Source organism: Lathamus discolor, chromosome 3 (assembly GCF_037157495.1).
Source record: "Lathamus discolor isolate bLatDis1 chromosome 3, bLatDis1.hap1, whole genome shotgun sequence".
Classification (NCBI taxonomy): Eukaryota; Metazoa; Chordata; class Aves; order Psittaciformes; family Psittacidae; genus Lathamus; species Lathamus discolor.
Genome location: NC_088886.1, coordinates 103,696,378 through 103,722,835, shown reverse-complemented (window position 1 = coordinate 103,722,835; position 26,458 = coordinate 103,696,378). Strand labels below are relative to the sequence as shown.

The 26,458-nt window shown below is 38.7% G+C and overlaps 1 protein-coding gene across 38 annotated transcripts in view; it reads left to right on the top strand.

The window, feature by feature from the left end:
* Positions 1-26,458, top strand: part of RTKN2 (rhotekin 2) — a 225,283-nt gene that overhangs the window by 170,709 nt on the left and 28,116 nt on the right. For 29 of the 38 annotated variants that reach the window (XM_065670907.1, XM_065670904.1, XM_065670900.1 and 26 more), the window contains 9 exons: positions 1,473-1,561; positions 8,267-8,466; positions 10,476-10,534; positions 14,988-15,041; positions 15,937-16,054; positions 17,545-17,745; positions 22,454-22,548; positions 24,071-24,177; positions 25,192-25,323. In XM_065670907.1, the coding sequence (XP_065526979.1) occupies positions 1,541-1,561; positions 8,267-8,466; positions 10,476-10,534; positions 14,988-15,041; positions 15,937-16,054; positions 17,545-17,745; positions 22,454-22,548; positions 24,071-24,177; positions 25,192-25,323 (987 nt within the window). In that variant the 5' untranslated portion in view covers positions 1,473-1,540. Of the gene's footprint in view, positions 1-1,472; positions 1,562-5,456; positions 5,507-8,266; positions 8,467-10,475; positions 10,535-14,987; positions 15,042-15,936; positions 16,059-17,544; positions 17,746-22,453; positions 22,549-24,070; positions 24,178-25,191; positions 25,324-26,458 lie in introns of those variants that run through there. The other 9 variants (XM_065670925.1, XM_065670923.1, XM_065670927.1 and 6 more) reach the window with 4 other exon arrangements.

Here is a 26,458-nt window from a genome sequence, read left to right as displayed (position 1 = left end):
GGACCTTGACACGCTTGTGAGGTGGGCTGATGCCAACCTTATGAAGTTTAACCATGACAAGTGCAAGGTCCTACACTTGGGTCGGAGCAGTCCCAGGCACAGCTACAGGTTGGGCAGAGAAGAGATTCAGAGCGGCCCTGCAGAGAAGGACTTGGGGGTGCTGGTTGATGAGAAAATGAACATGAGCTGGCTTCAGTGTGCGCTCACAGCCCAGAAAGCCAACCGTATCCTGGGCTGCATCAAAAGGAGCGTGACCAGAAGGTCGAAGGAGGTGATCCTGCCCCTCTGCTCTTGTGAGACCTCACCTGGAGTATTGTGTGCAGTTCTGGTGTCCTCAACATAAAAAGGACATGGAACTATTGGAACAAGTCCAGAGGAGGGCCACAAGGATGATCAGGGGACTGGAGCACCTCCTGTGTGAAGACAGGCTGAGAAAGTTGGGGCTGTTCAGCCTGGAGAAGAGAAGGCTGCGTGGAGACCTCATAGCAGCCTTCCAGTATCTGAAGGGGGCCTATAGGGATGCTGGGGAGGGACTCTTCATTAGGGACTGTAGTGATAGGACAAGGGGTAACGGGTTAAAACTTAAACAGGGGAAGTTTAGATTGGATATAAGGAAGAAGTTCTTTCCTGTAAGGGTGGTGAGGCACTGGAATGGGTTGCCCAGGGAAGTTGTGAATGCTCCATCCCTGGCAGTGTTCAAGACCAGGCTGGATGAAGCCTTGGGTGGGATAGTTTAGTGTGAGGTGTCCCTGCCCATGGCAGGGGGGTTGGAACTAGATGATTTTAAGGTCCTTTCCTACCCTAACTATTCTATGATTCTATTTCAAAAAAAGACAGACATCAGGAATACTGGGAGGAGCTGGTTTCTGGACACTTTTCTGGAAAAAGGAAAAACAATTCCTTGTACTTTTTCATCCTTTTACAGTTTCTTTATGAAATCCTACAGGAATGTATAATGATCAACAAAATAGTTCCTTGAAGCACCTGGTCTCAATGTTTTATTGATGGCATCATGCAGAGACATGGCCCCAGTGCAATCTGAAGCACCAGAGCGGTTGAAGGAGGACTGCAGAATATTAAAAACCCTTGAGCGGAAGATGAGCAAGCTCTCAGGGTAAAATTAATCTGAAAACATCTGAAATAATGAGAGTTTACTCTAAGGTATTCTGGCTTCTGTGTCTAATTATCAGAGAAAGATAAGGATGATGCATCCTAGCTAATTTAGGCATCCACATGTTTTAAGCTGTCATCTTCAGTGACTGACTCCATAACTACCTTAGAGAAGGCAGCTACTTCACACTGCTCAGTTAAGTAAAATAAAGCCTACAAACTTTTTTCTTGTTGTTGCTTTTGCCTTGATAGGGTTAGGTTTTAGCTCACTGTCATTGAACAGATGATTAATTTTCATCTTATCCAAACTGAATCACAAGCACATGGTAGTAAGGTAGTTACCCATATTTAATGTTTTGTAGGATTACACCTTGACCTTCTGCTGCAGCTACGTGAATGGAAAGACTTCAACTGACCTCAGCAGGCTCAAATGAAGAAACAAGTTACAAAGGTTAATAATTTTGCCTTTTAACTTACCCCTAGATTAAGTTAGGTGTACCCCTAAGCATTCAGGTAAACAGCCTAAATTCTGGAGTCTCTGCCCATTTAACCAATCTGTAATGGTCATATGTCATGGTAATCAAAATCAGTGGCAATCAATGGGAACAATTTGGTTTTCAGTTTAAAACTAAAGAAGTAGAAGTCAGTTATAAAAAGCCTTTCAAAATTCTTTTCCATGTGTCCAGTACAAACCTTCATATATTTCCACTTAGGATAAATCTGAATAGGAACTGAATAGATTTCTACTGGCACACTCTGATGATATTCAAGGAGTAGGTGTAGCAAGCTGTGGGAACTAAAAAATTAAGAAAAATACTGCAGTGCTGTCAAGAGTAGGTGTAGACATTTTGTACCTGCTAAACCAAAATGATGGGCCTAACATTTAAAATAATATGCTGATGTAACACTCAAGCAGAATAGTGATTTAGATAGACAATGATCTTTCCTCTGCTATCCAATTTCCCTAATACTAGAAGGAAGCCAAATGGTTTGCAATGCAAATAAAAGAATGGTGTGAAGGTGTGATTCATCTGAAAAAAATTTTTCACTTGAGAAACCCCAGGATGCAGGATACAGATCCCCTGTTTAATTCACCCTTCCCGCTTCTGGCTTCTCTGCACTAGTGAAGCAGTGACTGCGCAGGTTTTTCCTTGTTTTGTAGGCTGTGCCTTGTGTTTCTTTGTCCCATGGTGGAAGCTTGGCTGGAGAAAAATAAACAGTTACAATGCTTCCTTTTTTAATTGTTGCTGTCTGGTGGGACTACTCTTAAATTAGGGAGCAGGATAGTTGCTAGCTTAATCCCAAATCTCTGAATAATGTAGAAGGCATAAAGCCTTCTTCATTTCTAGTTTGGATGTGTGCTCCAACAGCAGGATGGCGTAGCTGGAGTTAGTCTTCGTATGTGTAGCGAACTTCTTGCATGGTAGAACACCTGCAGAAATGCTGCCTAAAGCCTAAGCCTCATGTTCCCTTAGGAGAAAGGACTAGAAGTTCGGTGAAATGTTTAATTTTTTAATTAAGCATTTGACAGATCAAGTGAATTATGAAGCTTGATTTTGTAGAGAAAAAAATTAATGTCTTTAGGAAGTGAATGCAAAGAAGGACCAAAGCAGAAGCAGGTGCAAGAGTGTGAAAAGCAGATTTTGCAGTACCATATTTCTAATGTAGTGGAAAACTGGGCATTTGAACTAGCTAAAGAGCAGATATGCACTAAGCTTGAGAAGATACTAGTCAAGTTAATTAGGGCTGAGTCCTACACATTTAACTCCCACTGATTTCTTAAGGGTTCCAATTCAAGTCAATGTCAGTAGAAGTGTGTAAGGGCTGCAGGCACGGGCTCTTTATGCTGTTAGTAGTCATATTGTGGGACTTATTAAGACTAGGATTTTCTGAACAGACTGTACTGCAAAACCATGCTAATTAGCATCTAAAATTCTTGGAAAGCTGCCACAGATTCCTGGGAGCTGTCTACACCACCAGCAAAGATGGCTTTAGAGATGCTGATTGCCTGAAATAGGTTGGGGCATAATTTGTCCTTTTGCAGTGATATTTTACTGCATCCATGGTAGCCACCCTGGCTTTTAACAAAGCCCTTTTGGTGCACACCTGAGACAGCTGTTCTCACAGGGAGGACTGCTTCTGGAAACTTGCACCAGTGTTTGTTCTAGTCTAATCTGGAGTGATGAACCACTTGGGTGGAAATTGTTTCAGTGTCCTTTTCACATATTGTATTAGTTTTCTGTAGCAGCGCACTATCTCGTGAGTTGATGAATGGATTTTGATATCGCAGAATTACAGGGATTCTTTCCTCATTTGTTTATTTCTACGTTGAGGCTATAATTTCCAGCTACTCCCCACAGTTTACATAAAGCTCAGTCATTGATACTTGCTGAGACTGGAGCTCCTCCTCGCTTACTTTTGTCAAGCATTGATTCAGCAATAATGCAGTTCAGTTAACTTGAAACATTCATGTGTTTGGTTTCAATTCCAGTAAAGGTCTCTCCATGACATGTTCCTGTTTCTAGTTTTCCTCTGTAGACCAGAAAATTATTTGGAATTTTTTGAGGCTCAAATCCCATGCCTGACTGATTCAGGAGAGGTCAGATCTCACCTTCAGATGTACTTCAGATTACTGTGAGGCAAAAGTGTACTCTGCTTTGGCGTCTCCTGTTCTCCCCTCTTTTGATGGGTCTCTTGATGTGTCTGAAATCCTGAACTCTAGCAGAGATGAGAACATGAGGCTTCTGCTAGGATGTACAAAGCACCAGGATTACATTCGATCTGCCTCAGACCCACTCTTTGATATCTTGACTGTCCACACACAGCTCGTACAGATCATACCTTGAATAAGCAAAAGCCTTTTGGCTTCCTGACAGGATTTCTCCACTGGATGTAGTGCAGAAAGACTTCTTTTGGGAAAGCTGCAATAGCTGAAGAACACGGGGGAGTATCTAAAAATGGGAAAAACTGTAGTGTCTCTAAATATATAACCTAGGGTAGGGCTTCCCAGCTGTAGCATGCGTCCTGCCAGTGGTATGCAGAAGACTTCAGCATGGTATGAAGGTATTTAACAAATATCAGAATGCATCCTTACGCTCAGTAATGTGGCCCAAGATGGAAACAGGGACTGCTGAAGAGCTGCTGCTGCTGTCTCTGCCCTTAGGTGAGACTCAAATGCTTTGAAGGGCAGCACAGCTCCCTGTCCTCTGCCTTCCACCAAGGAATACATATGTTTGGTCCAGAAGTTCATGATTTTCCTTGAAGCTAGCCCCCTGCATTTGTGCCCTGGTTGTGAATGTCAGGGGGCAAGCAGAGCTGCCAGGATGTGAAATCTTGATTAAGAAAAGAGGCTTTTCAAATCTTCCCTTCTAACTGCATTCTCTTATATTTTAAATAAGCATATGTTAGCCAGGAGACTTCTGTCTTCTGTGGAAAGCTGTTAGCAACACTGTGTATCTCACTTGTTCCAGCACATTCACTTCTCGCAAATGTTGACAACCATGTGCGAAGTGACAAAGATCCGTATTTGTGACCATCACCCACCGAGGAGGAATTCAGTGAGGAAAGCCACAAAATCAGGGATGAGGCATGGATGGAAGACGTAATTCTGGCTCATTTGCTCTATGTGCTGAAGACAGCCAGAGCTGCAGAACTGGCAGCAGACAAGAGAGATGGCTCCTACTCCTCTCCAGTCAATCCAGTGAATAATTAGTGCACCTTTATTTTAATCTATCATAGTGTAATATACTTTCCACAATCCGTGCTACTAGCTCAGCTATTGAAGTACCATCATATTGAAGATGCATAATTAAGTGACCTGCAGAACCCCCAGAACGTCGTTAAAAATTCATGGCTGGTTTCAGCGCAGGGGTGGCTGCGTACGGAGCTGCCGATGGGGAAGCGGCGCTGAGGCTCTCCTTCCCGCTCGTTTAAAGAACATTCATCAGAGAGAAGTGGCATCGGCCTACTTCAGAAATCAGCGGAGAACAAAGCAGCAGGGAGCCGAGGAAGGTATTGCCGTGATACGGCAATATATATATGGTATGATTCACTACTCCAGCCAAGTAACTGGCAGGTAGTACCACCACCATCATCGGTTATAGCCAACACCGATCTCCGCAGCTCCCCTCAGCACGGCGGCGCTACCCGCTCGCTGCCGGCGCGGAGGGCAGGGCAGCGGACCGGCACCCCCGCCCCGCGCCCCTGCCCACGGGCGGCTCTGTCGCGCTGCTGTCGCGCGTGGGCTGCCGAGGCCCGAGGGGAGGGGAGGGGAGGGGAGGGGGCGGGCGGGGGGCGGGACCGCGGCGACCGTTGTTGGGGGCGGGAGTTTTGAACGGCGGCAGCGCCAGGGAGCGGGATGCGGCGGCGTGTGCTGGCTGTCGGCGGCGAGGAGCCGGTGAGCGGGGCGTCCCGTGTCCCGTGGGCGGCCGGCGGCGGGACAGCGGGCGGGAGTGGCGGCGCCGGGGGACAGCGCGGTCGCCCGCGGCCCAGCTCTGCTCCGGCGCAGGTGCCGTCCGTTAGCGGCTCGGGCCGACTAGCGCCTCCTCCTGCTACAAGCGGTCTGCGGCCAGCAGCAGGTCCGGAGGGGGTTGTCGGGGGGTAGGAGTCTGCGCTTCCCCCGAGCTCGGCCTGTCCCTTCCGGCAGCGGCCTGCACGTGGGGCTGGAGCATGGCCCCTGCGGCAGCCGACCGCTGCGGGGCCGGTCCTTCAGCGGAGATGTGCAGGTCGGTGAGGGCACGGCCTATGCTGAGGAGGCTGCCGGATGGCTGTCCGGAGAGAGGCGATGCTGCCTTGGGGGTGAGCTCCCTGCGCACCCTGCTCAGGGGCTCGGAGTGTGAAGCTGATCCCTTCTAACTCCTTAATCTTTTAGCCATTGATTTGCCTATTCACAAGGGTTTTCTTAAACGTCGAATCACTTAAAAAAACTGAATTAGTTGCACTCAACTGTATCTGTAAGGCTATTGCTATGAATTGTGACAAATACTCGTTCCTGTGTCTAGCTAGAAAAGTTCCCGAGCTAGTATCTTGCCTTTATACTCTGTTTTAGAAGAATACTTGTTTCCTGACCATTTGCTTATTTTAAATAAATATAATAGACCTATAGGGTTTAGATGTGACAGTGTTAATAAATCAGAAGTGTACTTTGGAATAAGAGTCTGAAAGCTTGTTTTTAAGGTATCAAATAAAGTAAGATTTCAATCTGTCCTGCTTTTGGTAGTATCCATAGTTTTCTTAGTTGTTGGATTTTGTTGTTGTTTTGTGAATCCACCACTGTGTAAAACTGACAATCCTTGAAATTTTCTTATATCCTAGGTAGACTTAGGTGGGGAATGCCTAGACTGTTCCTGAAAGTATTGCTTATGCAGTTTCTGAGTGTGGGGCTGAAAATCTCAACAGCTGTTAGTAATCTTGTCTGGGCTATGCTGCCACTGGTGGGGAAAGAAAGGATGGAGACCACAAGGGAAACGGTGCCTTACTAGACAGCATATGGCAAAACAGTGCTGCATCATTCCTCGAGTCCAGATGGTGTGCTTATATTTTTAGAAGGAACTGAAAACAAAACAAAACAAAAAAAAAAAAAGCCGACCAATTTTTCTTTTTTTTTTTTTTTTGTAAACATGAAGAACTTCATACACTTCAAATCAGGCTGCTAAGTCATTCCTTCAGATGAGATTTATATCGTGCAATTACTTAAGCTATGGTCCAACAGCCATTTAATGCTAGTCCAGATATGTGGAGATGCCCTGAACTATGAGTGTTTATCTCCTCACCATAGTTATGTACCAGGTGATAAACCTGGAGAGGAGCCACAGCCTGTACTGGGTCAGTTCAGAGGCCTATTGCCTGGGAAGTCTTAGGGGGAAGTACTGTTTTACTCTTCTGAAATGAAATTTAGGTTTGTAACAGCTGATGTATTAGTAGTTCAGGCTTAAAGAATGAGTAATTATTTCTTAGGGACAGGTGTGAGCCTTGCTTAGCTTTCCATAGCTGTGTAAGGTTTGACTTGGAATAAAAGAAGATTGATGAAAGCTATTTGCTTCCCTTCAGGAGCAAGTGCTGAGAAAAAGTATGGATAGAGAAGCAGATGCTGGGGTTGTGGAGTTGTTGGTGCATTGTTTTATCCTGCACTGGTCTGAACGTGGAAAAAGCACTTTATTCTGCACAAGGATGCTGGGGAGGGACTCTTCACTAGGGACTGTAGTGATAGGACACGAGGTAACTTGTTAAAACTTGAACAGAGGAAGTTTAGATTGGATATAAGGAAGAAGTTCTTTACTGTAAGGGTAGTGAGGCACTGGAATCGGTTGCCCAGGGAAGTTGTGAACGCTCCATCCCGGAGCAGCGTTCAAGGTCAGGTTGAACAGAGCCTTGGGTGACATGGTTTAGCTGGGAGGTGTCCCTGCCCATGGCAAGGGCCTGGAACTAGATGATCTTAAAGTCCTTTCCAACCCAAACCTTTCAATGATTCTATGACTGTGTCATCAAGTAGGGTGAGATGCTTGTGTGGTGTTGAAGCTACCACAGCTGTCTGCCTTTGAGTTCGCAGCCTGAAACAGTCAAGTATTGCAATATTATTATTTTTCTTTTGCTTCCCATGTTACCTGAATTTTATATCAACCAGAAGTGAAAAAAAACCACTTTTTTTTTTAACCCTTTTTAAGATGGTTGGAGAAGTGATGAGATTGAATTTCTGATATTTTAAATCAGAAATTAAATCAGAAATGTTTCTGCTATTTTTCCAGAGTTTAGGGTTTATTCTAGTAGGGATTACTGTAAAAAGTGGGTTATTAAATTATAAGCTTTGCTCAGTGACCATATGAGGGAATCGTATGTTATGATCCTATGAATGACACCTTGAGGCATGTAAATTTTTAGTAACTTTTAGATGCTATGCTTAGCTACCATGGAATTTACATGCATAATGGATATAATCAATCTGCTACATCCTGTGTTTTACTCATTTTTTTTTTTTCCCTGAAAAGAGAAGCATCATTTTATGTTTAATAACTGTTGTAATGGCTGCGTATAATTAAAACATAGGGTTTTCTATTCCAACTGTGAAATAAGTAGAGCTTGTTTAAAAATTCGGGATACTGTTGTGTTGGTGTGGTGTTTTTTTTTTTTTTAGCCCGTTGGTTTTTTTTTGCATATCTAGGAGTACGGCATTCAAGAGAAGATTAACTTTGAAATCCGCATGCGAGAAGGTATCTGTAAACTACTTGCAGTGAGCACACAAAAAGACCAACTCTTGCAAGCGGTTAAAAACCTGATGGTCTGCAATGCTCGTATACTTGCATACAGGACAGAACTACAGAACCATAAAGAAGAGCCGATCTCATGCAGAACCAAAGAACAGTGAGTAACAGCTCAAATTCAAATGAAGCATTAGGAAGGAGGCTTTTGCTTACATGAATTCTTAGCAGCCTGTCCAGGAAAGTGGATTAAACCCTTCTTTCTGTCTTCCCCCATACAAGCATACATTATTGTTGTCTTAAAATATTACTTTATAAGACCATTCCAGTATCTTCTTTCTACTTTAGAAAATGAAATACGAGTCATGTTTTTCTGTTTAGATTTTATTTAAATTAAATTGCAATTCAGCATCTGAATATCAAGTAACATCATAGTCAGATTTGCTTGATTACCTTTAGGATATGAAAAGGAGCCTAACTAAATCTGACAGAACAAAACTGTCGAAGAATACACTTATTTTTCATTCTTTCTATTGTTATTAAGGTCACTTAATGGAAGCATCATGGTTAATTGGTACCCTCTGCTGGCCACTTCTGTTAACTACAGCAAAGTAATAAATACGAAATAAAATCAGTTTAGTTGGAAAGATTCTTACATTATAATTCTTGAATGAAGAGTGTTTATTTGAATAGTGTCATAATTTTTGCCTAATGAAATATATTTTGGGTACAGTGTTGAGAATCATGGTGCAGAGACACTACTGCTCTTATGTTATTGCTTTAATGAAATATTAAATTGCACTTTAGCATAGAAACTCCTCGAGTATGTGCTTAGATACAATTAACTGGAGCTATAGGAACAGTCCTGCTACTTTTGCTATTGCAAATGTGGCCTTATAGGAGATTATTGAAGGAAAGAACTGCATGTTCTGACTATATCAACCATTACCATGAAAGCTGATTCTGAAAACTAGCACTTAAAATGTGTAGTGTTCTGTAATTATCACAACTGTATTGCTTTTTTCTGCTAAGGTGAAGACCTTTATAGTAGTTCATTAATGATGGAATAATATCAGGTATTTACTCAACCCTCTGCCTTTGATGTTCTTGACCACAGAATGGTGATGGCTAGAACACGTCTAAAACAGGGCGGAAGTACTTGAAGATATATCTGAACAGCTGTATTGCTTTCTTACAGTAATATTGAGCTGTATTTTCTGCTTGACTTGTATCTGTCATGCTTTGCTTAGAGTCTGTCTTAAGGGGTACTTTGAGTTGTCAGTGGAGGTCATAAGAAGAGGTGCATGCTATAGGGTTATTTCTCTACCATTTAGATCGTATCTTTGACAGCTGATAATGCATTTGCACTTCTTTAAGCATTTGCCCAAGACTGGAATTTGGTTAAAGCTTAATCCAGATAAAATGATGATGTCTTAGAGAGGAAATTCTAGGGTTTTCAAATGAATTTTGCCTGTTTCTTATTATGTGCATCCGTAAGCTGTGAGTTCAGAAGATATTAGAACTGTCTCTTGAAGTCCAGATATTGGTAGCAGCTAAAAATTTTCATTTCACCTTATTTGGTTAGGACTTAGGAGCAGTAGCAGATATAAGGAAAGCTCTCTATTGTTACTCATTATCTATAGATTGTTTTGATTCAATTTAAGGTTAACTTTGAGATCCGCACTCTGGCTGCTTAGCAGACTGTCTGCCTCCATATAAAATCACAGTAGTAAGAATGCAACATTTTATTATTAGTCTTTTAATAGGGGAGTTAGCAATTCTCTAACCAATAACAGAACTGATAAATTAAGTTGCTTATTCATTGATGTGTACAGCAGGAGAAAAGTTGATAACATATTTAATTTTATTGGAGCTAGAAAAGGCAAGAAAGACAAATCTACTTGTCTTTAAATACCTGAGTTAAATAAGCTTTGGAGTAAAATCTTCTAGGGAATTAAGAAAATTGATGATGTACCTTTCTTCCAGATTATCCTCAAGAATCTTAATGACTCATATCTTAAACCAGAGATACCAAATTTAACTTTAAAGAAAAGCATTTGAAATGAGCTATAATACAAAAACCCTGACACTTTTTGATGTTTAAAGGGTTGACTTTTAGAAGTCTAAATGCACAGAACTCAAGCCTCATTTTTCTTTTCTTCTTTTTGGCAGGCTTTCAGAAAATGGGAAAAAAGACCGGATGGCATGCAGAGCAAAGGTTGCTATATCAGGTAAGTGGTTAGGTATTTTCTTAATTATGGGATCTAATTTGCTGGACAGTAACTTGTAATACAAACTGTACAAACAAGATTGTATTTTTCAAGTGTGTATGTGGGGGGGCATAAATCCTCTTGTGCTTCAAGGGGACTTGTGCTTTTAAGTCACACACCTGCTTTTAAAGATCCTATCTAGTATTTCCATTTTATGTTCAGGGGCTTTCACAGTAGAAAATACTTTTTTTCTATTTGTCATGAGATACTGAATACATTTCAAAGCTAAGTAAGTGTGAATTTGCTGAAAATTTATATTTTTTTTCTCCCAACAAAGACAAACTTTGAAAGGATCATACATGGTGTGGCTAACCAATTGAGGGCAGAATTATAACTAGTATACAAATGTTATATAATTACTGCAGATTATATTACTACAACAAAGGTATAGTGGTATGGCTTCCATGCGAACTAGCAAGAAGAATATTTAGCAGCCATTTCCAGTAGTTTGGTATACTGTTTCTTAGCTAGTTCTCAAACTTCAGCACTATGAACTTACCATTTTTTTTTGCCTGTGCCAGTAGTGGATGTTGCTACATTCAGCATCCCTGTAGTTGTTCATTGTGGCTGTTATGCTAGCTCTGTGAAGAGATCTGTTTGTTCTTCCTTACCTGCTTAGTTAAAATAGTGTTGGAGGGCTCACTACTTGAACTGTTTAGGTTAATTCCACATATTTTGATATATCTTTAAGCAAGGCAACCTCTAGTAGAAGAGTGGTGAGCACTTGGTTCAATAATGTTTTCTGTCAGCACAGCTGTTTGCAGAATGCGTCTGTCCTTCCTCCTTATGGTAGCTGGATGAAAGCATTTGTTTGTCTGTCTGTGCTGTGGTTGCACCTTTCTTTGGATTTATAGAGTTATCTGCAGTGAAGTCTTTAGGATCAGATAATATACTTTTGTTACCTCTAGAAAATCAGAATTGTGTAAGGACTGTATTTTTAGTATGAGAAATTTAAGATGTGAAACATTTAGCTAGTTTTTTGACGGGACAAGAGAGCAGAAGGTTGAAATACACCACTTCCTATTATATGCCGTCTGGTAATGATTCTGTCCAGTTACTAACATAGTGGCTCTCAAACTGGAGGTTATGATCCTCAGAAGCGTGGCACAGATTGAGGTGAAGAGCAGAGAGAGACATCAACTACCTTGTGAACTCAAATCTGTGAGTGCTGGGATGCTGCCATGCCTCATCCCCTTCAGATACTTGTGCCAGGAAGCCTAGCCAGCTCTGTTTTACAGCAGGAAAACCTAAATTATGTTCCTGACCCTTGCTGAGAGATTTATGCTGTCTATAGAGCCGCTGTAATTAACTCATTTTCCATGTTTTTTTGCCTAAGAAGAGAAAAATTGGGTAAATGAGAAGTAATTATGGGGACAAGCTTGTTTGTGCTTAGCAAGGGAGGAGCCTCTGGGCAAGGCAGATGAATGCCTCCTTGGTTTCTCCTTTTGTTGCCTTCTGACCCATTACCCTGTGTCAATTTAGCATGCCAAACCAGGTCCTGTCTGCTTCCACAGCTGCAGTATGTTCACATACTGTAATGTCCCATTATTATTCTTTCCCTGTTTTTCCCAATCCTTGTGTAGCAACCCAGCATGTTGCATTTCTCCTCTCTTATATGCCAACCTTAAGTGGTTTTGAAACTGAATTTGCCCTGCATGTTTGGAAGGCACACGTGTGTGCATGTGCCTGCCTTGTTGAGAATGCAGTTGCAAGTACAAGCAGTGTGAATCAGGAGATGTCGTGACTGAATTGTCTGGGAGAGGCTGGAAATAAAGGAGTGAGTGGTAGCCCATGTAATATGACAGGACGTGTAATTTAAGAACTGAAGATACAGCGGTTTTTTTTTAGGGGAAAGTAATCCATCTACTTATAAATATATTAGCGTATCATATGGTTAGTACATGCCAGAAGCTTAAACTATTACCAAAAAAAAGTGTGATCATGTGGCCAACACTAAAAGTTCAGGAACAGCTATGCAGGAGTACTGAGGAATGTACTCCCACAGAAAGCAACTGTATGTCAGATACTGTGTGGGGAGTGCATTCCTTAATCTGCAGATTTTCACACTTGTATTATTTTTACTTATGTATCCCCCCCATGTGTGAATAAATCATATATTTATGTTATCAATTATTTTGATAATATGTTATCAAAAATGTATCAGAAGATGATACATTTAATGTTAATCAGAAAGCATAATCATAATTTAAAGTAAGTTTTAAAAGAAATCATTGGGTTTAAATCTGATTAATTGTAGTGTTCGAATGTGTTCAATTTGAATCCACATGGATTTACAGCTAATGGTAACTGAAATTAAGGTGTGTGAAAATTGATCTTTGTTTTTGATAAATGGCAGCACTTTCAATCCAAGAATGAATTGAAAACTGATTTACAAGTAACATGTTGGAAACGTGTTCAAGCAATTGACTATCTGTAGCCTGATGATTTTCTAAGGTACAAATTTTTCAGCTTGCATGATATTGAAAGCGGCATACAGAAGTAATCTTTAACCAAGTAATCTAATTGTTAACAAGACCTATTGAGCACATTAAAATTGTCATTCAGAGTTTGCTATGATTAAAGGTGAAAAAAAACCTTTGTTGTAACTATTTTCACTTATTTATGTAAACTTAAGATCGTCGTCTTTTCAGAAAGAAACATTCTGTATTTTGCCTCTGACAGAGATAAATACATTTATGTTTTTAAACTTTGAGAGAGACTTCTGTAACTGTTTTAATGAAACATGAAAATCTAGTGATAGGGGTTATGGGTTTAAACTTAAACAGGGGAGATTCAGGTTGGATATAAAGAAGAAGTTCTTTACTGTGAAGGTGGTGAGGCACTGGAATAGGTTGCCCAAAGAAGTGGTAAATGCTCCATCCCTGGCAGTGTTCAAGGCCGGGTTGGACAGAGCCTTGGGCAATATGGTCTAGTGTGAGGCATCCCTGCCCGTAGCAGTGGGGTTGGAACTAGATGATCTTAAGGTCCTTTCCAGTCCTAACCATACTATGATTCTATGAAACTACTTGTTTCCTTATTAAAAAAAACTATTTTTACAAATTCTTACTATGCAAATGTGTCTTTGAATAGCAGTTTCAGAACGTGGTGATGTATTGATTTTTAGGAAGTTGTGGCAGTCTAAAGCTGTATGCTGGCAGTTTACTGTTGAAAATTCATTAGTTTTCATGAACACTTAAAAATAGATGAATTTGCAAGTTTCAGAATTAAAATAGTGTTTATAATAAGATGTCCCGTAATATAATGAAAATTAGCTTAAACTTTATTTTTGTATTTAATATAACTTCTGAAACACTCTTGACTATATGCACTTTTACTTAAATCAACAGTAAGTTCTGTGGGTAAAACCCTGTCAGAATACATGACAACCATGCCAAAATACCACCACTGTTCTGCATCTTAGCATACTGTATATGGATTTTTCCATCAGTCTCATATGGAGATCAACACTGGAGATGGCAATGCTTCCTTATAACATTATTTAAGATTTTTATCAAAATACTGTTGAGCTAGTGCTGTTCACTGCTGCCATCATGTGTCGCTTAATATATTGCATATACTTTTAAACAACACTGTTGTACTAGAAAAAAGAACTTTGGATTTATAAAGGCACCACTGCATTTGTCTTTCAACAAGGGACTAATAAGAAACATTATGACTAGACCTGAGTCCTTGAAGCTGGAGGAAAATGTCATTCTACTCTGCTGGATTGAGTAGATAAATTGGAAAATTTGTTGAAGAAAATACTTTCCTGGTATTAAAATGGCAAGAGCATGACTTAATATAATGGTCTGTAATTGCCTCTCTAGTATGGTTCTGAAGTAGAAGGATATTTGAATTTAAAAAAAAAAAAAAAAAGAGAGTTCTAAACTTTTTGTGCCAACTTAGACAATTCTAACTGGGAATGTGATTATAAGTGATATTTTCTCTGTGGTTAGCAAAACAAGACTTAAGTCTTTGCAGTATATGTATCCCAGTCTTTCCATTAAACCAGGAAGTTTTTCGTCTTGCAGTTGGATGAGTGGTTTCCAGCACAAGGCAAACAGAGTTTTAGTTTACATCTGTGCATCATAATGGGCTCAGAATTTCTGTGTTCTCTCAGAACTGTTACACAGCCACTGCGAAATGTTGTTTCAGGTACTTTCAAATGAGATTTAACATATTGTTTATTCTAGCATTTCTAAAAGAAAATGACATTTCAAGATGAACTAATTGATGAATTTTCTTTTGAAATGGATAATAAAGTTGAAACAGTTACACTGTTTTTTGGATAGAAGGTCCTGTTACTTCCAGAACATCAGGAAAGGAAACAAGGCACTTTTCGTAATTTGTTTTGATCACAGATCTACAGTATTGGCTATAACTTAATTTCCCTACTTTTTTTTTTTTCCTTTAGATATTCGAATACCATTAATGTGGAAAGGCTCTGATCACTTCAGCAATAAAGAAAGTATGTAAGATGTAATAACTACTGTGATAAACAATTGCTTATGCTTGTGAATTTAAACTGGATGGGGAAAGCTATACTCATTTTAACGCCTTCTTTGACCTTTCAGTAGGTCAATGTTTTACTCTCTGTAGTTCTGTTGAAGTTGTTGGTTGTGGCAAGCTGAGTTAGTTCATAGTCCTGTGGTTTTGAATGTTTAGACCCTGGTCTCTAAAAAGTCCTCATAAGGAAAAATTCCAGAGGAAGCAACAGACAAGTGTTGCTATTAAATTGATAGCTGAGAAACTTCTGATTAAACATGTTGTTCTATGTCTTGTTTACACTTGAGAGAGTATATTGGAGCCTGTTTCCAGTGAGAAATTTAAATAAAAGTTGTCTGCTAGTGTTAGATATACTATCGGATAGTCTTCAAGTGCACGCATTTTGCTGTGTCATGGAGATTAACCCTAAATCTGTTCCAGCTGTCACCTGGCATTGATTTTACTTTGATTTTCAACATGGTAAGAGGGGCGAAGCATGGCAAAATATTCTAATCCTATATAGTATATCCATAAAATGATATAGGCTTTGGATTGAATGTTAGAGGTTTTTTGCGTAATATCAGCTTTTGTATTTTTTACTAACATTTCTGAAGTTGCTACCACAAACTCTAAGTGATTATCAGAAAAAGTTGAGCAGAAGTAGGCATTTTTTTCCTCTGTGAATATTGCTTTACCTTCACAGCAGCTTTGATAGCTCAATTATCGTAAAATCCAGTGATGACAATTTATGGTGGGAAGAATTGGAGGGTGATTCCTTAGAGGCCAGAATTACCATTTCTTCTACTTTTGTTTGCTGGAAGTATTTAGTATTGCAATATGTAATATGGCTAATAAAACATTTATTTGGTTTTCTCCAGAATCACAGCGCTATGCAGTTTTTTGTTTGTTCAGAATGGGAGCTGAGGTTTTTGATACAGAGGTGGCTATTGTGGATAAAGCCATAACAGATCTCTGTTTTGAAAATGTAACCATATTGTGAGTATAATTTACTTTTGTTGAATGAAGTATGACTATTGCTGTTTCTTTTGAAAGTGGGTATGACTATGAGTAAGATTGACTGTGGTCCACTGAGTTTTTCTGTGGGCAAAGGAATCAGTAGAGGTCCTGTGGATGGTGGAATCCCTTCTTTGAAAGGTTGGTCTTCATGTACATAATGATGCTGATTGTGCCACTTGAACTGTACTTCTTTTCATTTTTGCTATGCTGAAGCATTTTTCTCTATATGAAGAGATAAACAAACTTGGACCTCAAGGACAGAATTAGTTTACTACTAGAACCTGAAAGAATTATGAAAGTATAGGCATGGACGTTGCACCCAGCATTTTAAGTATTGTTCTGTACAGAAAGCTGTGATCTCTTTCCATGCTTCATGTTCTGTTACACGTATATGAACATGTGCTACAGCCACAGTCTGTATAGTTGAAGAATATGAAGAATACTAGACAGGAAATTATTCACTTGTCTTCAAAAGTAACCTGGAAAACAGTAGAAAGGTGTTCTCATAATTCTTTGTGCCTTTAGAACTTTTAATAGAGCCCTGAGAGGTACTTAACTGCCCTCTACCCCACCCTTTTTTTTTTTTATATTAGCAATTTAAATTCGGTCTCTTGAGGAAGATTGACTGGAAAGCTGAAACTACTGAAAATTTTAAATAAAGATCCTGAAAACTGAGTGGTTGAGAGAAAGTAGATCTTTAAATCAGATTTTCTTCAAAGATATGAAACTTGACCATTAGAATTTTCTGTGAAATACTGCAACAAAAGCAGAAGAGGCAGTCTGACTTGCCTTGTATCCCCTGAGATAGACAGACCTTCTTTTATAAAAGCCTTTGGGATGATTTCATTATGGGCATGTGTGTAATTAAATGATTTATACCTGAAAGATGAGGTCAGGCTTCCAGTCTGATGACTGAGCTTGAGAACAAGACAATCAATAGAAATGAAAAGAGAAAGCATACGCTGCGGACAGAAGTTATTAATGACAATTTTTGTTGTTTGTAAGCGAGATAGGACTTTTTTTTTTTTCCTGTAAATGTGAAGAGAATGGGGCGCAACTAATATCTTTAAAACAGCTCAGTCTGATTTAGGGCCACAGGCATGGATAAGTTTTCAATCATGATTTTTGCGTAACAGTAGAGGGCAGATTTAAGTATGTTTAAATGTCTTGCCTGTGTATTTCCATAACATGGAGGGTTTTTTCAGTTTTTAGCCTAAATGTTGAATTTCCTGTTTGCATTTGTTTATGGTTTAATTATAACCTCCATCTCATGACTTCAGCGTTATGTTACTCCTGTGTACTCTAGTCTTTAATTCCATATTAATGTATGTCTTTGCCTGAATATTATGGCGTTCCTTCCCTTGATTAGAAATACATGTTATTTATTATATAAAGTAGCAGTAGCATTCCTTGCCTGCATACTCTGTTTATTAACAAATGCTCTGACATTTTCTCCTCCTCCCTTTCAGTGATGAAGCAAGACCAGATTTCCAGCTGAAGGTTGAAGTGTATAGTTGCTGTACAGAGGAGTCTTTATGTGTAACAAATACACCTAAGAAACTAGCAAAGAAGCTTAAAACATCCCTCAGCAAAGCTACAGGGAAGAAACTCAAAGCTTCTCTGGAAGAAGACAGCACTGAATCCCTTTTGCCTCCTGACCCTGTCATCCAGTAAGGCATACATATTGATATTCTGGTTTTATTGTTTTTAAAACAGGAATAAACCAAATGTAATCTTTTGGCAGATTGCCAATGAATTGTTTATTTCTGTACTTACCAAATGAAAAAAAAAAATCCATTTTAAATAGGAAATGAGAAAGTAGGTGTGAATTCCAGTTATGTTGCTCAGAACCTGGTACCTGGTTCTGATCTTGAAACACAAAAGTAGGCTTTATTTTTCTGCTATACAGCTAAATAGCTGACAAATCAGCTGTTACTTGCAAACCCTATAGTATTTTTAGTTTGACCTCTGGAGGAAATCAAGCTTGTACTATCTGTCTGTCTGGGTCCCTCTGTCAATGTACCTCTCCTTTTCCCTTTACCATTTACCCCCTCCCCAGTATTATTTTTGCACCTAGCCAATTTTACTTGTACTTGACAAGAGAGGTAAACATGTCTAAAATCTACAGGTTGTGTCAAATGAAGAAGTGTGGTTTGTAGGTAGGAGAACCCTGTCTGATACTCTCTCCCCTAATGAAGCTGACCAAGTTCTTTTGTTGTGCCTGGGGTATATGCTGTGCACATGGGGACTATTCCACTTGCTGGCTTTTCGGTAAAACTGGACTGTCAAAGGCACTTTACAGTTACAAGCTGCTTAACAGGCGTTTTCTTAATTGGCTTTAGCACAGAACATTTTAAAAAGTCTTGCTGGTTTTCACTGTTTGTAGAAATAAGTGCTGTTCCCGGTATTTTACCTGTTTCCTTTTAAAAACAATCTGAAGTCTTTAATGCGTTTTTCTAAAGAAGCTAACTGCCCACTAATATTTCCTAGCTACTTTAATTTCATTAAGGTTTAAGCAGGCCAAGTACTTAAATTGTAAATACTAATGATACTCATTTTAAAATTATATTTTTTGTTTTAAGAAAGCAATGTTTTGAAGGAATTACTTTATTTTAGGCAGCTGAACAATAAAGAATCAATGCCTAATTCTAATTATTGAATGTAGTCTTAGTCTGCCTTCATATATCTATTTGCCTGGATTTTAAAAGGAAACATTCAAGCATATTCTATCTTTGTCAAACTGATATTACTGTATACTGATACTACGGTTTCAATTAAAAATACACATCCAAGAGATCTGCTTCACAGAGCGAAGCAAATTTCATTGCTAACTTTCCAGTCTGTTCCACCTAATGCCAGTGTATCTTTCAATCTACATCATCTCAGGTCACTGTGCTTTCTACAAGCTCCAGTTGGGCGATGACACACTATCATTACAGTTTGCTTCAGATTTAACCACTAGTTTATTTTCTGACCATACTTTCTAGAATATAGATTGCCTGTCTTTTAAGGAAGAGGTATCAGTAGATAATCTAAATAGTTGCCTCTTCCCTTTTGTTTAGCTTTTGGTTTCTTGATTGTAATTGCATTTTCCTTTCCTCCATCTTGAAGTTTGTTTCTACTGTAAATAATCATCTCACAGTGACTGTTACTTGTTTAACAAAGTTAAATGAGCAGTGATGTGTCTAATGATGGCTTTGCTAGGTGATTAAAAAAGATTCTTGAAAAGAAGGAAGTTATTATAGGCAGAAAATAAGTTGACAATGTTTTGGGTTTTTTGGGGGTTTTTTTTGGGTTTTTTTTTTTTGTTTTTTTTTTAAATAGACTTTCCTTAAGATACATATTTGTAAGATCTTGGTATGCAGCTCTTGTAAAAGGGAAGAGATTGCAAGATTACAGGAGATCTTTCAGGCATTCCCAGAGCGCTTTACTAGTTGAGCAGGTGAAATCCAACTGCAACAAAAAAGAACTTTCTGTATTCTATTAACACCTTGTTCTCAGTAGATTTAATTTGTACAGGCATTTTTCTTTTCAGAGCACCCATGGGTGAAGTTCTCCATTTTTCAAAAACTTTATGATCCCTCTGGGTGAAACTTCTTAGCTTAGAAATCTCCCTGGTTAGTGAAGAAACTGTCAGCCTTGTAACTTCTTGTAAAAGCTTACTCACAAAGTGTTTTGAATGCTTGCTTAGGTTGGTTAGCTTTCATTATACTAACTAATATTCTCTCTACTCTTAATTATCTGTCTTTTAATTTCTATACAGTCTGTTACCTGTTTATTTTTTCTATTCTAGCTTTTTTTTTTTTTTTTTAATATGTATGTATTTGTCATAGTGAAGTTATAGTATTGAATTCCAGAGTGAGTAGGTTGCTGTTTGGGTAAATCATTAGAGAGACTCCATGAAGTGCATGTTTATGCACTTGCAGGATGGGCCTCTGCATACAGTTGTTACTGCCTTTTATGTATGGTCCTCCAGTGGGCTGGAGGCACAGTTGTGGTGTCTGTTTGAATTGGCAAATTCATAGTGATGTTTTGCTAGAAGTACATAGCCTATTCTAATGGCCTTACTTTTACAACTAGGCTCTTTCTAGTACCTGAAAGTTATCTTTGTTTTTGTCTTCTGTTATTTAAGGTCTGATTGAAAGGTGAGCATATTAGACTTCTTTCAGAATTTATTTTTTTTGTTTAACTCACGAATCCTGCTCTCTATATCTGGATGAGCAAACTAACACTGGGACTTCTAATATTGAGGCTAAAATTCTGGAATCTGAGGTGTATTAATACGCATTGATAGAAAGGGTGATACAGTTACACCTTCCCATGCCAGTGTCTGTGGGGCAACTTTGGTGCTTCTGTCTCTTGATCAGTAAACAGATTTAACAGGGTACCTTTGCCACAGGCATATTGTGGAGATGAACAGGTTTTTGTTTTTTTTTTTTTTAATAAAGTGATTACATGGAAGAATACTCTAGATTTGCAAAGCACTGAATGAGGTGCAGCAGACAGATTATTCTTTGTTATGGAGAGATATCGACATTTAAGGCAGTTAGCTAATTCTGTGAAATGTAGAAGCAGAACGTAGTCAACAATCCTGAGTAGCCTGTTAAATCTGAAAAATGTTTGCAGATGAAACTTTTCTAAATCATATTGCAGCTGGCTGAAAGGAGCAACTTGTATTTTAGAATGAAAATGTTAGTGTGAAGCATATTTTAAAAGTGAAGTAGCTATTTTTGTTGGCACAGTTGTTGTAGTAATTAGTCATGGTTTAGGAAAAAAGTAAGCTTAAAATCGGCAAAGAAGTTTTTATCTGTGAAAAGAAACTGAACTTTTTGATATAATTTAAATAGAATAGCAATGTATTGTTCAACTGCATAGCAGATCATAATCAGTGGAGAATCTTCTGTTAATGAACAGTCTAGCAGGGAATATGTACAAATGCCAATGAGATTTCATTTGTATTGCCCTCTTGTAATGTTTCACAGTACCATTTCTTCACTCGGACTGGTATATCATATTTAATTTTCTCTTTATTCCCTTGAGATAGATGTGTAACAGATCTGCCCGCTAACAAACTTGCTACTTTCCTTCTCCTCTTTCATTAGAGTTAGGTAGGCATCTGCCCTGTTTCTCTGAAGAGCCAAAGACTGTAAAAACATATGTTCCCAGTGTGCTATTAGGAAAAATAACATTTGAAAAATATTGCGATAGAAAACTATTATTTTAGTGATGTTAGTGCAGTGGTGTCTTATCTTTCATACCACTAAGCTGTCTCATGCTCTCCTGAGGAGATCTTATGCTAGATCCTTTTAGGGAGAGTAGTTAGTGACTTTGAGGGGTTTGTTTTCTTGTGAATTTTGTTTAAACAGCCATTAGCCAGGTGGAATTCTTACTGCATCACTGAACTGTAAATCTGTTACTTGGCCTGAAGAGTATTTGGGGGAAGCAGTTAAACATATACCAAATTTATACTAGTTTATTCCAAGAATTGCATTCCACATGCACTGTGCTGAATTGTAAATGCGTTTTTTTTTCCCCTAGGCAAAATCCAAACCAAAGATATAACATTCTGAAACCTGTAAGCACAAGTGAAAGAGTCCTTTATGCAACAAAACTGACTGTAGGACTTCTGCTCAGATTTCTGCATGCAAAGAATCAAGCTATTAGATAATATTAAAAAATACATATATAAACAACTGTTCTATAAAGTGTAGTCTACACAGGCAAAATAGAAGAGCAGAGCATCATGGAGGAGCAGTATAAAGCCTTTTAATTTTTAACTTGTATTTTCAGATGAAGTTTACATCATCCATTGTTCTATGAACTATAGCAGTTTTTGAACCTGTTACCAAATCTAGTTGCTTTAGGCCTAGGAATAAAAGCTGTAAAGCTATTTAAAGTTGTTTGGTGCCTGACTAGAGGAGTGAGATGCTTTTAGCATCCTCAGGGTGCAGAGAGTTTGGATAGCACAACCTTTACAGATTGGTTTGGCAGTCCTGCTCAGAAGTCTCCTGGCAGACAGGTCCTGGAGAAGACTGTGGAAAGAGCCACCTGATAGAGCCTTGTGGCATTGAGCTAGAAGTTGTGGGGTGGGAGGGAACTAGAGGTATTCACTGAGTGGAGGCCGGAGATAAGCTTATAGGAGGCAGATGAACAGACTGTGGGGCAGTGTTGGTTTACGAGGAAAACAGAGATACAGGAGTTCTGTGGGAAGATGTTTTGGGGGGTGGCAATTTGTGGTCACTGACAGGTGCTGCCTTGCACCTTGGCATTCCCTAGTACCCAAATGTGTCACCTCAGGCGTGTCAAGACTCCCTTTAATTACTGCCTGAGCAATGTGAAACAGAAATGTCTTAAATGTGCCTTTTCTTTCACATTTAGCGGAGCAAAATACAGTATGCTAGCATATACCACTTTGGGGCTGGAGAGTGCTGAGGACAATTTTAGGACTCACAACCTTACTATTACAGGAAATGGTAAGTACATGTGGTACTAATTTAAGGAAAAAAAAAACAGTAACATTTTGCATTTCTCTTGTAAACTAAAGGCTTAAAGTTACTATTTTTCTTGATACTTAATATAGAACAACTTTAACAAAATATTTAACGGCTCTGAAACAGGCATTTGTACACAGCTGAATAAACAATAAGTTGAATAAAATTTCAAGTCCAGATGAAAATTTAATTCTTTTGGGAGTTTCTTCTGTCATTTGCATCTTGGTCTTAAGTGAGTTATAGCTATATACAAATTACTTCCCCTTCCTCACAACTGAGGAAGGGTATCAGAATGAAAAAAAGCTTTTTTTCCTCTGTAGTCAGGAAGAAAGTAGAAAAATAGCTTCAGTTCAGCTAGGTTGTTTCAGGCCCAAATTTAGCAGAGGACGTAAGCATGTGTGCTTGCATTTTGTGTTTTTCACTGTACTTAACCTCTGGGGCAGCACAAGTTGGCAGCAGTCAAGCTAGCTGCTAACACAGGGACTATGTTTATGCTGCAGCTGAAGTTAATGATTCAAGTAGCAAGAGTACCGGTTTTGATACTTTGTCCATTATTTTCTGAAAGGATGGCCCCTCCCATAAGCCACCCTCTAATTGTTATCTTCAGACATGGGACTTTCACTGTATTTCACTGTAGCATCTGGGAACTTTACCTTTTACTTGGGTGAACTTGACCTCAAAGAGAATTTCATTCTTTACACTGCACTAATTCTAAATAATTTGAACTGATTTGAAGATTTATGGGGCATTTGTTTCTTGAAGGGTTGGATGAATAATTCTGAGTATCTTTGTAACCCTTTCTTTATTAGTACCTTATACTGCTTCTTCAAATTCCTTTTTCTGTCATTAATTTACATAACTTAGTCTGGTGAGAAATTACATACCTGGAAATTTTGATTCATTACAAGCATTTCTAAAACATGGCCAAAGACAGAGTAATATCAATGGAACTTTGTATTACCTGCTGCTAATTTCAGAAGAGAGAGCCCATTGCATAGCAGAGCTGAGTGAGGAGGGATATTGTAATTCATTTGAAAGTCTTTGGAATCCTAAATGCTCTTCTGGTGCTGAAGACAGAAGTAGACACAAATTCTAAGCCTTAATTAAACAGTCTGCAGCAAAGTGCTCATATTTAAATGTAGCTGTGCATTGCAATGGGATGGGCTCAGGGATCCTGCTTAGATGAGGTGACCAGTGTATTTATCTTCCAAAATGTCTCTAGCTGTGAAATGAGATTTAGAGCTATACTTTATGTAAGAACAACTTGTTCTTGTAGAATATCATCTCATTTTTACTTGATTTCTTTTTAATAAAAAGAACTTTATTAGACTAAACCTGATTTTTAGTTTTCAGTTACATGATGAAAACTCTTTCTTTAAATATAAAATTTTTTTTTGCATTCATGATCTTAATGTAAAACTGGATAGAGAGTGTCAAATTATGTACATAGGGCAAATGTTTAGAACTAAGTGTTGTCTCTCTTTTGCCGGGTCTTTTCCTCTAGAGGAATCCTCTTTTTGGCTACCCCTGTACGGAAACATGTGTTGCCGTTTAGTGGCTCAGCCTTCCTGCATGGCTAGGGATATGATGGCAGGTTTTCTTAATCAACAGGTAAGAAGACTTCACTTGTGTTTACATCATCTTCTCTTAATAGCTGTCATTAAGAGTCTATTGTTAAAATGTTTGCTTTCACCTGAAGTGGTTTCTTGAGAACTGTTATTTTTAGTGTGTTCTTTCTAGAGCAAAGGGAAAACTATCTCAAAACACTGTTCACAAACAGTATCTTCAGTGGCTAAGTGTGAAGAAATAGGTGTTTCCTTGGTATGTTTATCAATAAAATTATTTAGGCTGTTACCTAAGGATCAAGTATAGTAGTTGTTTCAGAATTGGTTTAGGCTGGTACTTGATGGCAGTAGTCCTAATAAACCTATGGCTCTCATCCTTGTATCTGCCTCTCATTGTGCTAGCACAAGAGTTCATATCACAGCATGGGATAATCTGACTGGTGAACCAAGCTGTATTTAAACTCATCCCTTCAAAAATGATTCATGTGAACTCGGTTTACTTCTCTATTTTGGTTCATTGCACAACTAGGCAAATGGGAAGGTGTTAGTGGAGGGCCAGAGGGGCTGGGTTATTTGTCAGGAGTGCTGAATTACAGGCTTTAAACTTGTTGTGAAGCTGTAATACATTTATGAAAGCTGTTCATAAAATTCATTTGAGAAAGTGGAAATGCTAGACAAATGTCTTTGACATTTGTTGAATGTACTGTGTATTTCCAAAGTATTTCTCTTACTGTGTAATTACTATAGCTAATAAAAGATGGTTTCTTTCTTACAGTGGACACCAGTTCTAGATTTCATTCTGTGTGAACTAGCAAATTCTGTATTGTTAGTGTGACCTGGCAATAATTCTGCAAAAACTGTAGAACATCAAAAGACATTTAAAGCATTGCTAACATTTCAAAAGTCAGTGACTCTGAAATGTTCTGCAGCAGAAAATTTTTGTTTTAGGAAAGAATTAGGTGTGGCTAAATTTTATTCACATAAGGCTGATCTGAGCCTTAGAATACGCTTTTAATTTGTAGTTTAGGTTTGGCAATTTCTGACTATTTCTTCTTCTTAGCAAGTAATAGGAAGTCTAACTACCTGGAGGAGGCTGTATTGCGTACTAAGAGGTGGCAAACTGTTTTGTTACAACTCACCAGAGGAAATTGAGGCTAAACTGAAGCCAGCATTGACAGTTCCTGTCAACAAGGTAAAATGTGTTGTACGGGTTTTTTATTTTGTTTGGGTTTTGTTTATTTCAGGGGAGGTTGTTTATTTTGGTTGGTTGGTTGATGTTTTTTCAGACATGCTGTCGTTTGGGCCCTAAGCTGCTGGTATGCAGAATGCTCTATAGTTAGTATGTGGGTGGGATATGCTTCAGTGAAATTTGCAGTCACTGAACTTTTTAGCAAGGATATTACATTTCTTAGGTATGTAGTACTAGTAGGTAATGCAACAGAAGGTAAGTTCCTTCTATTGCATTAGACTGGTTAACATAAAGGTAAAAAAGAGGATGTTTTTCTTTAGCAAAAGTGGTAACTTCTTATATGAGAGTTCCGTAAGACAGCCCTTGGAAATGTATTGCTTACAGTCCCTTAGCAAAGCTCTGGTAGAATTTAGTCCTCCGCAAGGTGGAATTTTAACAAAAGCTGCTTTTGTGTTATTTGGCCACAGTCTTAATTAGAAGGAGAGCTAGAAAATTGTTCAAAATATTTCAGTGCCTTAAAATAAGCTGCTTTTCTTAATAGTGTTCTTTTAGAAGGCACAATAACTTTGGAAGTTCTGCTCCCTATAATGACGTTATTGCTGCTTTTCATGCCCTGGTTAGAAAGGCTAAGTTTAAAACGTGAAGTTAAAATATTACTTACTATTTGGCTAAAGAAGCATTAAGTATTTAATTAGAAGTAATGTTTAAGTGTTCAATGTAGGAATATTATTGGAAGGACTTTTTAGAATGGTGATCATTAGAGTGAACAGATGCTTTCAAAAACTGGTTTCGGTGCAGTTATCAAGAGGTAATAGCACACAAGGGCGAGCTGAGGGATTTAATGTTATTTGCGAATGACATAGCTGGATTCATCTTACATAAGTAGACAGACATTTGAAAACTGTGTTAAGCACAGGTTGATCTGGATTCTGCTGCTGTACTACTGTGGATGCTTGATGCCAACACTGAAAGAAATATTCCTCTTGTCCAGTCACTTGTTAATGCTACTGCGCTGCTTTATAGCCAGGGCAGGCATTAGGGCAGCTGACTGATGAATTGGACAAGAGAACTGGTGTGGGTTAAAATTAGCTCATTTGGGGGGCAGGAAGAGGGTTGACTTCAACTGTGATTCCCTTTA